At 43.0% G+C, this 14,589-nt stretch overlaps 1 protein-coding gene across 5 annotated transcripts in view; it reads left to right on the top strand.

The window, feature by feature from the left end:
• LOC148028127 (zinc finger (CCCH type) helicase family protein) overlaps positions 1-14,589 on the top strand; it is a 95,543-nt gene that overhangs the window by 27,942 nt on the left and 53,012 nt on the right. For all 5 annotated transcript variants that reach the window (XM_087689807.1, XM_087689803.1, XM_087689805.1 and 2 more), the window contains one exon: positions 5,917-6,093. In XM_087689807.1, coding sequence (XP_087545933.1) covers positions 5,917-6,093 — 177 coding nt within the window. The remainder of the gene's footprint in view (positions 1-5,916; positions 6,094-14,589) is intronic.

The following is a 14,589-nucleotide window of genomic DNA, read 5'->3' as shown; positions in this document are numbered from 1 at the left end:
CACCGACAGACACGTCAGTTTCTATGGGCCAAGGCTGTGGCTACTGCAGTCCATATCCTTAACCGATCCCCCAGTTCGGCCGTTGATGGGATGACACCTTTTGAGGCTTACTTTGGGACTAAGCCCGATGTTTCTTATTTTAGGGTTTTTGGGTGTGATGCCTATGTTCACATTCCCAAGACTCATCGTGATAAATTTGAAGCGGCTTCTCGAAGATAGGTGTTCGTTGGCTACAGCTCTCAATCCCAAGGCTATCGCTTGTATGATCCCATAAAGCGGGATGTGTACACCAATCGAGATGTGTGGTTCGTGGAGGTTTCGGCCATAGCATCGGGTGAGGAGCATCCCGTTCTTGGAGATCTAGGGGAGAGCTGGGCTCCCGAGACAGTTCCTTTGGAGCCAGCGCCTTTTGATTCCGATTTTGTTTCCGATACAGAGTCTACTGTTCCACCGGTCACCCCTGAGGAGTTACTACCGGTGGATATCCCAGAGTCTTCAGCTGATGGAGAGCGACGAGGAGAGGTCCCGCCTCCTCCTCGTTGGGTCCCGTGACACACTCTGAGATTCAGGGATCGAGGGGGTCCCTGAGGAGTGGGGACCGCAGGATGGTCCATGGCGGTCACGGAGGCACCAGGCACATTCTACGGAGCTTGTTTGCTCTAACTATTGTTTGATGACCCGTGTTATGCAGGATCGAGAGCCCACCTCTGTGAAGGAGGCTTTACAGTCCGCACCATGGAAGAAAGCTATGGAAGCCGAGTTGGAGGCTATTGAGAGGAATGACACTTGGTACCTCGTGCCTCGCCCCTCTCATAAGAAGGTGATTGGCATCAAATGGGTCTTCAAGACCAAGTACCTTAGTGATGGTTCTTTGGACAAGCACAAGGCTCGCCTTGTTGCTAAAGGTTTTGCATAGCGCCTAGGAATTGACTATCATGATACTTTTGCCCCCACTGCTCGTATGGCGACTATTCGAGCTATTCTTGCCTTGGCTGGCCATAGAAGATGGCTTGTCTACCAATTGGATGTGAAGTCGGCCTTCCTCAATGGTGATTTGAAGGAGGAGATCTATGTAGAGCAGCCTCCTAGCTTTGGATCTTCAGATGGGCAAGTCTACAGGTTAAAGAAGGCCTTGTATGGCCTTAAGCAGGCTCAGCGTGCATGGAACGAGAAGATTGACTCGTTCCTTCAGTTAGAGTTGGGATATCGGCGTTCCAAGGCTGATCCGCAGCTTTATGTACACACTTCCGAGGCTGATTGTGTGCTTTTTGTGTTGTATGTTGACGATTTGATTGTCACAGGTGATCATGCTCAGAAGGTCAAAGAGACGAAGGCAGCTTTACATCAGGCGTTCGAGATGATGGACTTGGGTCTACTCCACTCCTTCTTGGGCCATGAGATTTATCAGTCTCAAAGGGGGATTTTCATCTCTCAGCAGAGATATGTACAGGAGCTCTTGGTTTCTTTTGCGATGGAGGATTGTCGGGGACCATTTCTACTCCTATGGATCCGAGTTGGAAGGCCACTTCACATTCAGATTCTCCCTTGGCGGATGCTTCCTGCTACTGTCAGTTGATTGGATCATTGATTTGGCTCCTCAACACTCGTGTTGATCTTTGTTTTGCTGTAGGTCTCTTGGCGGGGTTCATGAGTGAACCTTAGACGGTGCATTGGCAAGCTGCTCAGAGGATACTTCGGTATTTGAGGGGGACCTCTGACTTAGGGATTCATTATCCAAGAGGCACAGGTGGTTCAGATCTTGTACTTGCAAGTTGGAGCGACTTGGATTGGGCTGGTGATGTGGACCACAAGCGGTCTACTACAGGCTACAGGCTACTGTTTTACCTTGGGTGCAGGTGTTATCTCATGGAGTAGCAAGAAGCAGCCCACGGTAGCCCTTTCGTCTACTGAGGCGGAGTATCGGGCTGCGTCTTCCACCACATGTGAGGCTGTGTGGCTTCGGAGATTGTTGGAGGAGCTTGGCTGCCCCTAGACTCGTCCTACTTTTCTGCGATGCGACAATGAGAGTTGCATTGCCTTGGCACAGAATCCTGTTTTCCATGCCCGGACAAAGCACATAGAGATCCAGTACCACTTCATCAAGGAGAAGCTTCTAGATGAGACCATAGCTGTGAAGTACTGCAAGACGGAGGACAATCTTGCAGATTTGTTTACGAAGGCGCTTCCCCAGGCTCTACTTCGAAGACATGCCCAATCCCTCAGGCTTTTGCCCCGTCCAGGCTCTGAGAGGGGGTGTTAGCTATGATCAGTCCCTGGCCGTGCAAGCAGCCGCCATGTGGCAGTTTGGTCGGACTGTACCAGTCGGCCAGCCACGTGGTAGTACAGTCGGACTGTTGCAGCCGACCTGCCTTTTTGATCGCATTCTTTTTGTCTATTTATAGTCGACGTTCTGCACATTCTTCGACACTTCTGTTTGCAGATTTTAGGCTGGAGATTCGTGCAGACTGCAGCGTACTTCGAGGTGGACAGCAGGTTGCATCATCGAGGTGGAGACACGCAGTCCCGCACACTGCGCCTGTGTATATATCTGCATATCTTTGTATACAGCACACCTTATATAGCAGATCTTCATCTTCCACTCTCTTTCTCTCTCTCTTCTCTTTGTGTTCACTCTCTCTCTCAGTCTTGGTCCCATGCTTCTGCATCGCTGCACTCTGACATTACCCGTGTTTTTTGTTGACGTCAGCATCCGTACAGCTTGCGTGTCTGTTTCAGCTAGCGCCTGTGTATATATCTGCATATCTTTGTATACAGCACACCTTATACAGCAGATCTTCATCGTCCACTGTCTCTTTCTCTCTCTCTTCTCTCTGTGTTCACTCTCTCTCTCAGTCTTGTTCCCACGCTTCTGCATTGCTGCACTCTGACATTACCCGCGTTTTTTGTTGACGTCAGCATCCGTACAGCCTGTGTGTTTGTTTCAGCTAGCGTTTTGTGTCTCTGCATCTCCTCTTGGCTGGGCGCTTGCATTATCAGGCTGTTTTTGCTGTTTTGGCAGTTTTTGATTGATTTCTTGACTTTTTACAGCAGCTTTTGTCTTATTTTGATCAGATTTTGGGTTATTCTATATGTAAACTCTTGCTTTTTGCAATCTGTGCTCGTGTTTTGGTGTGTCTCCTCTCCAAATACCTTCTTTTCTCTACTTCTCTTCTCACTTCTCTGCAAATGGCTCCTCCATGCACATCCACTGATGACAAGCTCCATGGATCTGATTATTACACGTGGAGTGCAGTGATGAAGGCGTGGTTTATCCAGAAGCGGTTATGATAGGTGGTTGGTGGAGCTATGCCATGTCCTCAATAGCCTTCTCTTGTTTCATTTGATTTTGATGAAGACAACCATGAGGAGGCAGCGCTTACATGGGATTCAGATGATGCCCTTGCTTATTCGGCCTCACTTCGGTGTATTTCCAAAGAAGTCCTCTCAGCGGTCACCTCCTACAGGATAGCTTCAGACGTATGGTCAAAGTTGCTGTTGATGTACGAGGCTTCTTCCACCGTGAGGGCCGTTACTCTCTATGGCTAGCTCCAGCAACTGAAGTTTGAGCCCAAAGATACGATCCAATCATTCCTACTTTAAGTTACCCAACTCCAAGACCAGCTTCGCACTATGCAGTTTGCCCTATCAGAGGCACATCTTGTTGGTACAATACTCTACAAGCTTCCTCGAGAGTTTGATGGAGTGGCGAATGCTTTACGGGCGCAGACATCTACAACTCCTATTAGTTTTCTTCATATGTCCTCGATGCTACTTGAGCATGAGGCGACTTTGCGACTACAGGGCAACTTCCGTCACATTATGAAGGTTCAGGTGAGGCTCTTGTAGCTTCCAAGAGGGGTTTGAAGATGAAGAAGTCGAAGGCCCAGTGTTATCACTGTGGCAAGAAGGGCCACTTGCGAAAGGATTGTAAAGAGTTAGTGGCTTCTAGGAAGACAAAGAAGCAGAAGACGAAGCGGGATGCGGACTCCTTCGATGAGTCACCATTTGCCTCAGATTTCGACTCAAATCCTTTGGCCAAGGCGAAGCCCAAGGCGCAGAAGGGATCCTCTTCTTCAGATTGTGGGAAGGGCTTGGTGGCCCCTTCCTCAGTTGCTTTCTAGTGGTGGTGATGAGGTCATCCCTCACGATTCTCCAGTGCCAGAGTGGGAGTGTGAGAGGGTGTTGAGATGGGGCAGCTGTGCCTCGTCTATATTTCTATACAGATGCACAGGATCCAGAGAGTGACATCCCTGACGCATTGACCGAAGTCTGGCAGGTACAAAGCCTGGAGCTGGGATTGACATCCAGGTTCATGATGGGCTGGTTACGTGACACAGAGCGGGTGGCTTTTGTTTGGAGCTCACATGAGGGGACACTTTGGCAGTCTGGCAAAAGAAGGGGAATCCATGGTTATTTATGTGCTGCGACATTGGTGACAGGTTGGTCACGTGTGCTATATCATAGGCATTGTTGACAGACATTGAGAGCTGCTATGATCTTCTTTATCGTCAGGAGCTGGTATGATCGACATCGACATCAAGTTCTCTCCGAGGCACCTTAGTGGTGGCTTGCGCACCCACTACTTGGGTATCCATGGTTCTACTATGATGGACATTGTTGTATGCACTATGATGCAACATTATCATTGTATATTGTATTGTATCAGATCACCCATGATCTGAGAGAGGGTGTTAGCCAGTTCATGGTTGAGTCTGTACATGTGGTACAACAACAGGCTGGGCACATAGATATTTTAGGCATTTTATTTGCCATCATTTATTGTGTTTTGGCATTATTTGCAGCCAATTGGCCAGCATTGAATGCTGGCCGACCAGTCATATTTTTGGCATTGATTTGGCCTATATATTCTCAGACTCCCTCCTCCACATTCATTCATCACCTGACAGTTTTTGGAGAGAGGGAGCATGTGCTAGTGCCTCCACAGCCGGTGACTCACATTGCTTCCATACTGTCTCATGTCTTGGTATATGGATTCCATTTCCCGAGCATACATCTGAGTTCTCATCTGTACTGTGTTCTCTCTCCCTTTCTCTTTTGTCTTGTGTTTCAACAGTTTATTACAGCTTATGTTTACGCTTCCATTGCTGCACCACTTCTGACATGTTGCAACTTCTTCCTGCTCCTCTGTGGCTGCTTTAACTCTTTAAGGCTTCTTCTCTCAGGCTGCTCCAAGTGGTTTCTCAAAAGTCCCGAACTTGTGAATACAAATACACAAATTGATTAAGAGGGGTGGAAATACCTCAAATTGTGAAGCCAAAAGTCATCTTTAATTCTTGCTATATCACAGAACTTCATAAGTCACCTGAAACATTCACCTAATACCAAACATGCGCTACATAAGTCTACCAATTGACATGAGTTATTCACCATTTAAGGCACACTGAATATTGCCTGTTGTGGTTCACATAAGTAATGGAAGTTGTCTTGACTTCTTAAACTTTGTAAACCTTTGTTAATATTTGAAAAGGCTTCACCAGTTTTGTTCTTTATGTTGACTTGTAAAGAACGGAAAGATTGTCAATGTACATAACATGCATATAGGCAGTATGTGCCTTAATGACACAACAGTATCAAATTCAAAAATGAGTGATGGATCGTCAAACAATCATAACAGAAGTTCAGAACGGTAAAATCTTCAACTGTTGCCCTCATAAAAAATTCGGAAAAAGCAACGGCCTTGATTAGACAGTGTTGTCCTGCATAAGAGACCCAACATGCCCTATAAAGAAAAAAAATTTCAGCCCTTTGTGTTGATGTATTTGTCATATAGTAGAACAAAAGTGTGCTTACATTTGCAAATGGGACAGTTCCAGAGTTTATTGACCTTTAACTGTTTGGCTTTTTTGTTACTTGAAGGTTTATTTTACTTTAAGCTTATTATACTTTGCTATACAGGTCCAAAATTGTGTTCGAAACATCAGGTGTTCTTTTGGAGGAATTGAGATGCGAAGGTGTCAAGATTCTCTCTCGTTTCAAAGTGATAATTTTGGATGAAGTCCATGAAAGGTCCATTGAGTCAGATTTGGCGCTTACATGTATCAAACTGTTCATGCAGAAAAATGCCAATATAAGGTAATTTTTAGTGATGAGACTCTGCTAGCTTGAGTATGCGTTGAAAATAAGCATTTTCGTTTTCATAAAGTGTTAGTTCAGCTTAAAGTGATGTATAAATATTTCAAGTTTGAAAAGTTCCATTTAATTTATTCTTACTGAGATGTAGAGTTATGTACAACCAGACTTGTTTTCTACATTGCTTTAGAGAACACAAATTGGGTTGAGAAATTGTCTTTCCATGGCATTCTACCAGGAATAAAAACCTCTTCAAATAAGTCAATGAAGTTTCCCTTGTACCCCATACATAGGATCTTACCATTTATTTTTTGCATCCTCTTGTGGAATGATTCCACAGAGCTCTGACCTCTCATGGTATTGCTTCCATTTATCCAATTATACAGACTAGCATTAATAGTAGTAACAAAGTTTGAGGGAGTGGCAAGGGAGAAAGGGAGGGAGGGACAGGAGAGAGACATACTAATGCCTAATGAAGGCCAAAATGACCCAGGAGACCAAATGATATAGAAACCTGGTTCATTGCTCATCTATTAGGAAATAAACAAAAGAAACAACAAGTACTAACAGCTCTTGACTTTCCTCCTATCTGTCAAGTGTTACCGGTGTTGTGGTGCGGTGCATACACTCACGAAAAACTCGTGAGGATTACCGTTTCATAGGATTTCAATGCTCTTAGTCAATGCCATGTTAACCTTTTGTTTTGCCATTCTTCCATTCTTGTAAGTGCTTGTATCCAAAGATGATGCCAAAAGATTCCGTGTATGTGACTGGATGTCAAGCTTGTGTAATTGATAGTGTCCAATGAATGCCTAGCAAAGTCAAAAGTAGGAGATCAGGATTGAAGACAAGCTTCAGTATGAACAGGGCTGGAAGTTAGTGGATTAAGTGGAGGCCAAAGAGGTGCAAGTTATTTGCTATCTTATCAAATCCAATCTTTCAAAACCTCCCTTCCAAAACATTACGGATCTCAACAATCATGGTGGCCTGATTGAGGCAGGAAGAACCTATCTTTCTATGGAGTTTGACACATACTTGCACCTCTCCATGGCTCAAACAAATGCAAGTCTATCCAACTAGGGAGGTGAGTAGTAGAGTCTATGTTGGAAAGTTTTCTGCAGATGGCTCTCTTTTTGTTGGTGGATTTCAGGTGCCCTATAAAAATCTTATATTCTCCCAAAACGACATCACTTTACAATGCTTTATCAAAGAAGTATGCACGTAGTTACTTTCCTTTGTGGTCAACTAATAGGAGCGTCATATCCGTATATATAATGTGGATCAAGGATGGACTATTCGGAAGGACATTCTTTCATGACAGCTTTGATGGACAGTAACTGATAGTGCCCATGCCATGGTAAAAAGGGGGAGTGCCTAAGGCAAAAAGCAAGAGAATCATGGGGTAAAGCTCAAAGGCTTTAGGGAAAAAAGAAGCGTGAAGAAGAGGAATGCTGTGTGGGAGCCCGTAAATTCTGCACCTCCAAGGATGTTGACCCCAAGATCAGAGCTGCCAGGCTACTTGCAAGAACTGCATGATGAGGAGTAGGATCTAGAAAGGGTAGACAAGCTACAAAGCGAGGAAGGGCAGGCTTCTCCTTCAACTAAACAGGGCTGAATTAGAACAGGTTATGCAGTCCACTAATTTGGGATAGATCTGGACAGGTCTGGGAGATCAAATTAGGGACATTGATGCAATGAACAGCAAGGCCATTGGAAAGCAAACAAAAAGCTTGGGTCTTGGAAGGCTAAATGGGAAATCAGGAGGATCTAAAGCATGAAGATCAGGGGTGAACTGAATTTACTGTTATAAAAGAGGGATCTTTATGACTTAGAGGATCCTGCACAATTTGACAATCAAGCTTCTGGTGTACTGGTGAAACCAGCCTTCCTTCTGTGGATGGGTGGTAAATCCCTGATTACAACTTAATTACAGCAGCAAACAATTAATGCAAATCTAAAAATACAAATTTACCTATTGATCTTAGACAATGCACACCCGATTGACCCCAAAATTGGCGTCCCTTTCGGTATTTCTTTAGCTTTATTGAAGAAGAAGTTGATTTACAATGGGATTCTCCCAATCCCTTTCGGTATTCCAACTCCCCTTGCCGTTCAAAATCACCCGCAAGTCTTTAATCTGATTTGCCCCTTGATTCGGGCAATCAATTGGCCTTCACCCGCTTTGATGGAGATGGAAAATGCCCCAAATTCAATTATTTTATGGTCCCTCCACTTGAATAGGCTAAAAATAGCTTCAGCCTTGTTGAATCCAAGTCTTGGAGCTTTCAATTTTTGGCATGATTCTCAAGGCTGTTGCTAACCCCTAATTTCTGTTGCAGATTAGGGTTTACAGTAGAGAAATCTGAAATTTCTCAACCTCCAAGGGTCCAAATGCTGAGATCTTCGAAGCAAGGTAGTGAAATGGCTGGGAGATGAGAGGGAAAGCTGTAGAGAGAGAAAATTCAGAGTTTTGTCTCGAAGAATGACTGAAAATCAGTCAAATGCAGCTGTTGCCCTACCATAACAGCATGTAGATGCAAAGTATTGAAGAAAATCAGTCATTTACTGTGGCTGCCCTGTCTCAACAGCTTGCAGATGTTGTCACTTGTTGTTGATTGGTCTTCTTCTGCCCTTGGGTGCCTCAGAAGGTCCTCCAATGGTTGTAAATCAGACCAGCAACATCTCCTCCCTCTCTCTTTTAGACTAAATATACTAAAAATGCCTCTCTCCAGCCTCGAAAGACGTTTTTCAATCTTGCATGGACATTTTAGACAAGTGAGAGCCTTCCCAAATGGTTTTTCCAGCACTATCCATAATTAAATATTAATTTTCAGTCTTTAAATACTGAATCTAATAATTATATCGGTGCCCTGAAAAATAATTTGACTGGCCAATAATTAAATTGGCTAGGCAACTTTCATTTCGGAGTGTCTCTACGCCATCTTTGACCATCAGATTGGCATTAGGTACCATTAAACGCCACTTCTCTAGTGTCACCAATTGACACTTATGGCCAGATGAATGACCTAGGCCAACAACTAGCACTAGATATCACCAAATACCTGTGCGGTATAACTTGTATCAACTTTTGCCTTTGACATCGCATGAATTCTTCAGGTCTCGGGCTTATATATTTACTTTAACCTAAGTTGCACCTCAGATGTGCAACATTTACTCAATCATGTGATTAAAAATTAATCCATATGTTAAGTGAGGTTTAAAAAATGCATGCCCTCATGACAACCGGATAGGATTGAAGTAAAAGTACAATATCTTGGGTGTCTTTAGCTTAGAAAGGCTCGCTCGGGAGTTCTAAATAGGAATACAGATTACATGTTTGGGAGACCTACTATTGTAGGTGGAAAGTAAGAGATCGGGATTGCTGTAAATTGGAACTTGATAGGGAATTGAGAGAGAGCTTTGGATTGGGCTAATACCTAGAAGTCTAAATTGCTTCCGGGTGATCTATGGGGCATTGTAATACAAAGTTTTTTTGCTATAGTGAGGTTTCTCAAGATACATAGAGTGGGCAAGCCATATAGTCTTGTCAGAGTATTGCTCAAGCCATCACCTTGAATAGAGTGTTTAAATCCAAAGAGTCTTGTTGCAATGTAAGAGCTTCTACTTGATAAAACATAGAGTCTTTTTGCTGTCTATTGCTCTTGCTCCTGTCTTGTCTATTTCTTTTGAACCTCTGTCATTTACGGCTTGTCGCTTATCTTCCGTGAACTGGATGTGAAAGCTGTTAGATGGATTGCTGGCATGGGTGATGCAATGGGTTCTAGTTCTTTTACAAGGTCTAGTGATGATATGAGGCAGGTGTTATTGCTACTACGACAGCAGTACCAACAAGAACAATGGTGGAAAGACTCAAATAAGCTTGAGTTTGTGGCTATAAATGGTTTGCAGGTAGTTGAGCATAAATCATTGTAGTTTAATGGGTATAATGTATCGGCTTACTTGTAGTTGTATGCATCAAAAATGGATTTTTTGGGATTTCATAGTATACATGGAGTCGCGGCTTGTTGGGCAAGAAATCTAAGAGTAAATTTTAGCCTTGTATAGGCAAGATTCAGATTGGGCAGAGTTTAAAAGGCTTTGAGAGAGGAGTCTTTTCTGGAAGATATTGGTTTGGTTACATGCATGACATTTATGGATTGGATAGAGAAACCTAACAAAGGTCTTGCAACTATTGCATTGATGCAAGAATTTGAGAGCAAGTATGTAGAGTTGGATGCTGTTAAGCAGCATGCTCTAGAAGGTCAGAAGGCTGAATTGTTTTTGAAGGCCGTAGATTTTTCCTTGCAAGAAAGGTAGGGGGATTGGCAATAGAGACGGGGTTGAAAACAGATTGGTCACATGTAGTTAATGCTGCTAATAGGATTGCTAAGAGGGAAAGAATGAAATGGAGATTGCATGTAGGGGCCATGGTTGCTGCCTCTAGCGAAGAATCTGCAAGGAAACCACTTGTACCTGTCTGTACTTGTTGTTCCAATAGTGAAAGAAGATGCTTTGAATGAGATAGTGAAGGGAATGCGTGACCTACAGTTGAAGGTTACAAAGTTGGATGAAAAGGTGGAAGAAAGAGGGAGGGCAGCAGCCTCGAGACCTACCCAAGAGGGGTTTGTGTGTAGGTGTATAGGTGTATATGGTGTAACAGTCCTTAGCATGAGAGACGTGTTTGTGCTTTCTATGGTGATGTATTGACCATAGGTTTAATCTTTTGGAAGGATGGTAAGATCCATTCAAAAGAAACAGGTTTCCCTCTTGAGCAAAGGCAGCATGTAGAAGCTTCTTGATAAAATGATAGCAAGAAATGCATTTGCAGCTGTAGATGCTGCCACCTATGGTTTACAAATTGAGAAATCTCCTGGCAAATGTATGGATGTCATTAAGGTTGAAACTTGGACACGTGCCTTGATTTTGCAGAGAAAGGGAAGGTTTTCTAGGCTTGATCTGATAGGTACTAGTTAGAGTAAATGGGGTATGATAGGTTGGGATGCTCCGGTGGACTCTTTTTCAGCCTATGTATACTTGGAAAAAGCTCAAAATACCGATGTAATTGTGAAAGAAAAGAGGAAGAGAGATGAGAATGAGGCAGGTACCTCAAAGAGGATGATAGGGGTAAAGCAGAATAGCAAAAGGTAGCTGAGAAGGTCACTTGTAAATATATAATAGAAGATGTAGTGCGGGGTAAGAAACAGGAAGAAAAGAAAAAAGGGTGAGAAGCTTGGGTATAAATTGCAGTCGTACATAGAGACTATAATTGATATCAAGAAAGTGCTTGAGTGGATCCTTAATTGTAGGGTGGAGTTTATGCTTGGTGAGCTGTTAGGGATTGCCAAGTGCAAATTTCATGATGAAATCACAGTTATTGTTATGAAAAAGAGGCAGTTTTTGGAAGAGACCACTCAAGCACTGATGCAAGTTGAAGAGGGGATGGATTTGCAAAGGATACAATTGGATTTTGATGATGAATCCATTGCTGTTTTAAAGCATGCTGAGGCTGAAAATGAAGAAAAATGAGGGTGTAAAAGTCGATATACTGAAAATGAGGGTGTAAAAGTCGATATACTGGTTGAAATGTTATTGGTAATAACACTATTCATGGCGCTGTTATGTAGCTATAGTTTGATGATGATGAGGCTTTCAGATTCGTTCCTAGAGGCCACTATTTACACACACATTGGGCTGGACTCTGGAGCCATTACAAAGACTAGTGAAAATGGGGGAGTAAGAGACCCTATGCATTGCATTACTTGATTATGGGTTCGAAATAAATGTCATGACACGTAGTGTATGTGAGAATGGTGGTTGGCCAGTTGATGTAGACCATGGCTGGAGAATGTGGGCTGCAAATAACTCCTTTGGAGAGCTTTATGCTGCATGCCCAAACATGTGGGTGATTATTGGGGATATATAGGAGGCCAACACTCTTTTGTTTAAGATACATGCAATTATCTGGTTATATTGGGATAACCATACATCATAGCTGTGAGAATGGAGGCTAAAGTACTTGATGATGGTTTAGCATATGCTTGTGTTAGGAGCAGAAATGGTAGAAGAGTAGCACAGTTCTTGACGTGTGTGAATCATGTACAAAATAGAGAAACTCTTAGGGATTACCTAGTGCCATCAAATGCCGAGGAATTTAAGGGTTTTTAGAAGGCATTGCTGTAATGGGAGATTATGGTAGTGTTACTTGGGGGATATTCTTGCCTCTTGTTGAAGGAAAAAAATGTTTTTATTGTTGATTTTCATGTATGGACAGGAAACAGTTGGGGAAGATTCAAGGGGGTTGAGACTATGTGTAGGGTTAAAAGGATGTATATAGGGAAAGCTGAAAAAGAGCTTATAAAACATGATGTTTTGGATGAAGATGAATGCATTTCAGGGATGTTTGATGGGCTGATCTTTGCAAATGCTATGGCTGAAATTGCTGCAGTAATTTATGCAAAAACTATGGTTGAAAATTATGTCTTACAAATATGCACCTTGGATATGTTTGAAGTCATAAAAGAGTTTGCTCACCAAGAATGTAAATTTCAACAAGAATGGGTTGAAGCGGTTGTGGAGATGAAGTATAAGATAGTTGATAAAGTTAAGCTGGTTACTATGCCTTTACCCCCTGGTAGTGATGGGATGTATGAGATAGTGTCAAAACATCCAAGTTAGAGAGATCTAAGGGATGTTGGGTATAAGCTTATTGCAAAGACATTGAAGAATTGAAGGTTGGGTGTGATGGGCTTCTCTTGCCAATAGAAAGGGATTATTTTATGAAGACGTTATCAAAGCATGGGAAGGCTTTCGCATTTCAGCTTGCTGAAATTGGTTGTGTTGACCCAAGTATTGTGGCCTCAATGGTGATTTTTACAGTCTTGCATGTTCCGTGGAATTTGAGGTCAATTCCTGTGCCTTAGCCTATTTGTCGGAATTGATGGAGTTATTAAGTGAGAAGATCAGTATGAAAATTTTGGAGCCGTTCTCACCTCCATATTCAAATCGTTGGTTTACTGTGCCTAAGAAAAATGATGCATTGCGGTTCATTTGAGATATGTAGTTAGTCAATATAGTGTAATAAGGAATGTTGGTGTAGGGCTTAGGATAAAAAATTTGGAGCCATCCTCAACTCCATATTCAAATCGTTGGTTTACAGTGCCTAAAAAAAATGGTGCATTGTTGTAGAGGGAGCTCACGCTCAACCGCCAAGACTCACGGACTGCTTATTGTTTCAAGCGTTTTAAGCGAGCTCTAATGGCTATCTCTCACCTAGCTGATGCGCCTTCGAACCTACGAGTGTAATGAGCTTACCTCGATGCCGAAATGAGTTGCCTCCTCCCTCGCACACACCGGTAGTTCCACGGTCTTAGATGCTAGCTCAAGCATCCTCAAGCCTCTTGCATTGAACTCCATCCACCATGGCAGCACGTGTGCGAGAAAAGAGAAGAGAAGAGGAGAAGAAGAGAAGAGGAGATGGTGAAGAGCTTCACCCTCTCGATCCCTCAATTCCACACACTCACTCTCTTACACTCGCACATTTCCTCTCTCAAGAGCACACACACAAGCAAGGTGAAGAGAAGAAGAGAGGACTCTTGTTAGCCACACACCAAAGAATGAGCTTCCATTCACTTTTTGAACTTCATATACAAGCCCTAAAATCCCACGGGCACCCATCCCTTTTTACATGATTTGCCATTGTGGCAAGGTCATTTTTCCTATTTCTCTCTTCTTGCCTCATGCCTTAAGCTTACACTCGTCTATTCTTTTACAAATGGCATACGAGGTAGCCTGGCGCTCTTTTACAAGATTTTTTAGAGTTTTTTGAGGTGCTTTCCATTTAAAATTACGCTTTTTGCCTTAGCTTAGCTTTAGGGGCCGCCTTTGCGTCTTTACTTTTTTTCTGTCATTTTTCCGCTCTTTGCTTCATATTTCCGCCATCTCGAATTGAGATTAACAATTGTGGTTTATTCAAGATATGAAGCTGATTAACAAAGTAACAATAAGGAATGTTGGTGTAGGGTGTGTAGTAGATGAGTTTGTAGAGGCATTTGTTGGAAGGGCTATTCATTCATTGGGGGATTTGTACTTAGGTTATGATCAGTTTCAATCGACAGTGAAAAGTAGAGATATCAGTACCATGAAGACGCCATTGGAATTAGTTTGGATGTGTATCCTCCCACAGGGGTGATAAACTCTGTAGCTCACATGATGAATGCAATGAATTAACTTTTGAGAGATTACATATCGCATCTTACTATGCCATTTCTTGATGATGTGCCGGTTAAGGGTTGTGCTGTGGATGAAAAGAATGAGGAGTAGGATGAAAATGGCTATAGGTTGTTTGTTGCTAGGTATATTGTTGTATGCGAAAAGATTTTGGCTTGGTTAGAGGAAGTACATTTAACTCCATTGGGTCAAAAGTCTGTATTTGGGGTTGAGGAGGTGTTGATTGTAGGTCACATGTGTGGACCCTATGGCAGGGAGACCTCATTGGCAAAG

This window comes from Lygodium microphyllum, chromosome 12, assembly GCF_053477565.2.
Source record: "Lygodium microphyllum isolate KBCC chromosome 12, Lygodium_microphyllum_v1.1.10, whole genome shotgun sequence".
NCBI classification, from domain to species: Eukaryota; Viridiplantae; Streptophyta; class Polypodiopsida; order Schizaeales; family Lygodiaceae; genus Lygodium; species Lygodium microphyllum.
The sequence above is the reverse complement of the archived record's forward strand: the minus strand, read 5'-3'. Positions and strand labels throughout refer to the sequence as shown.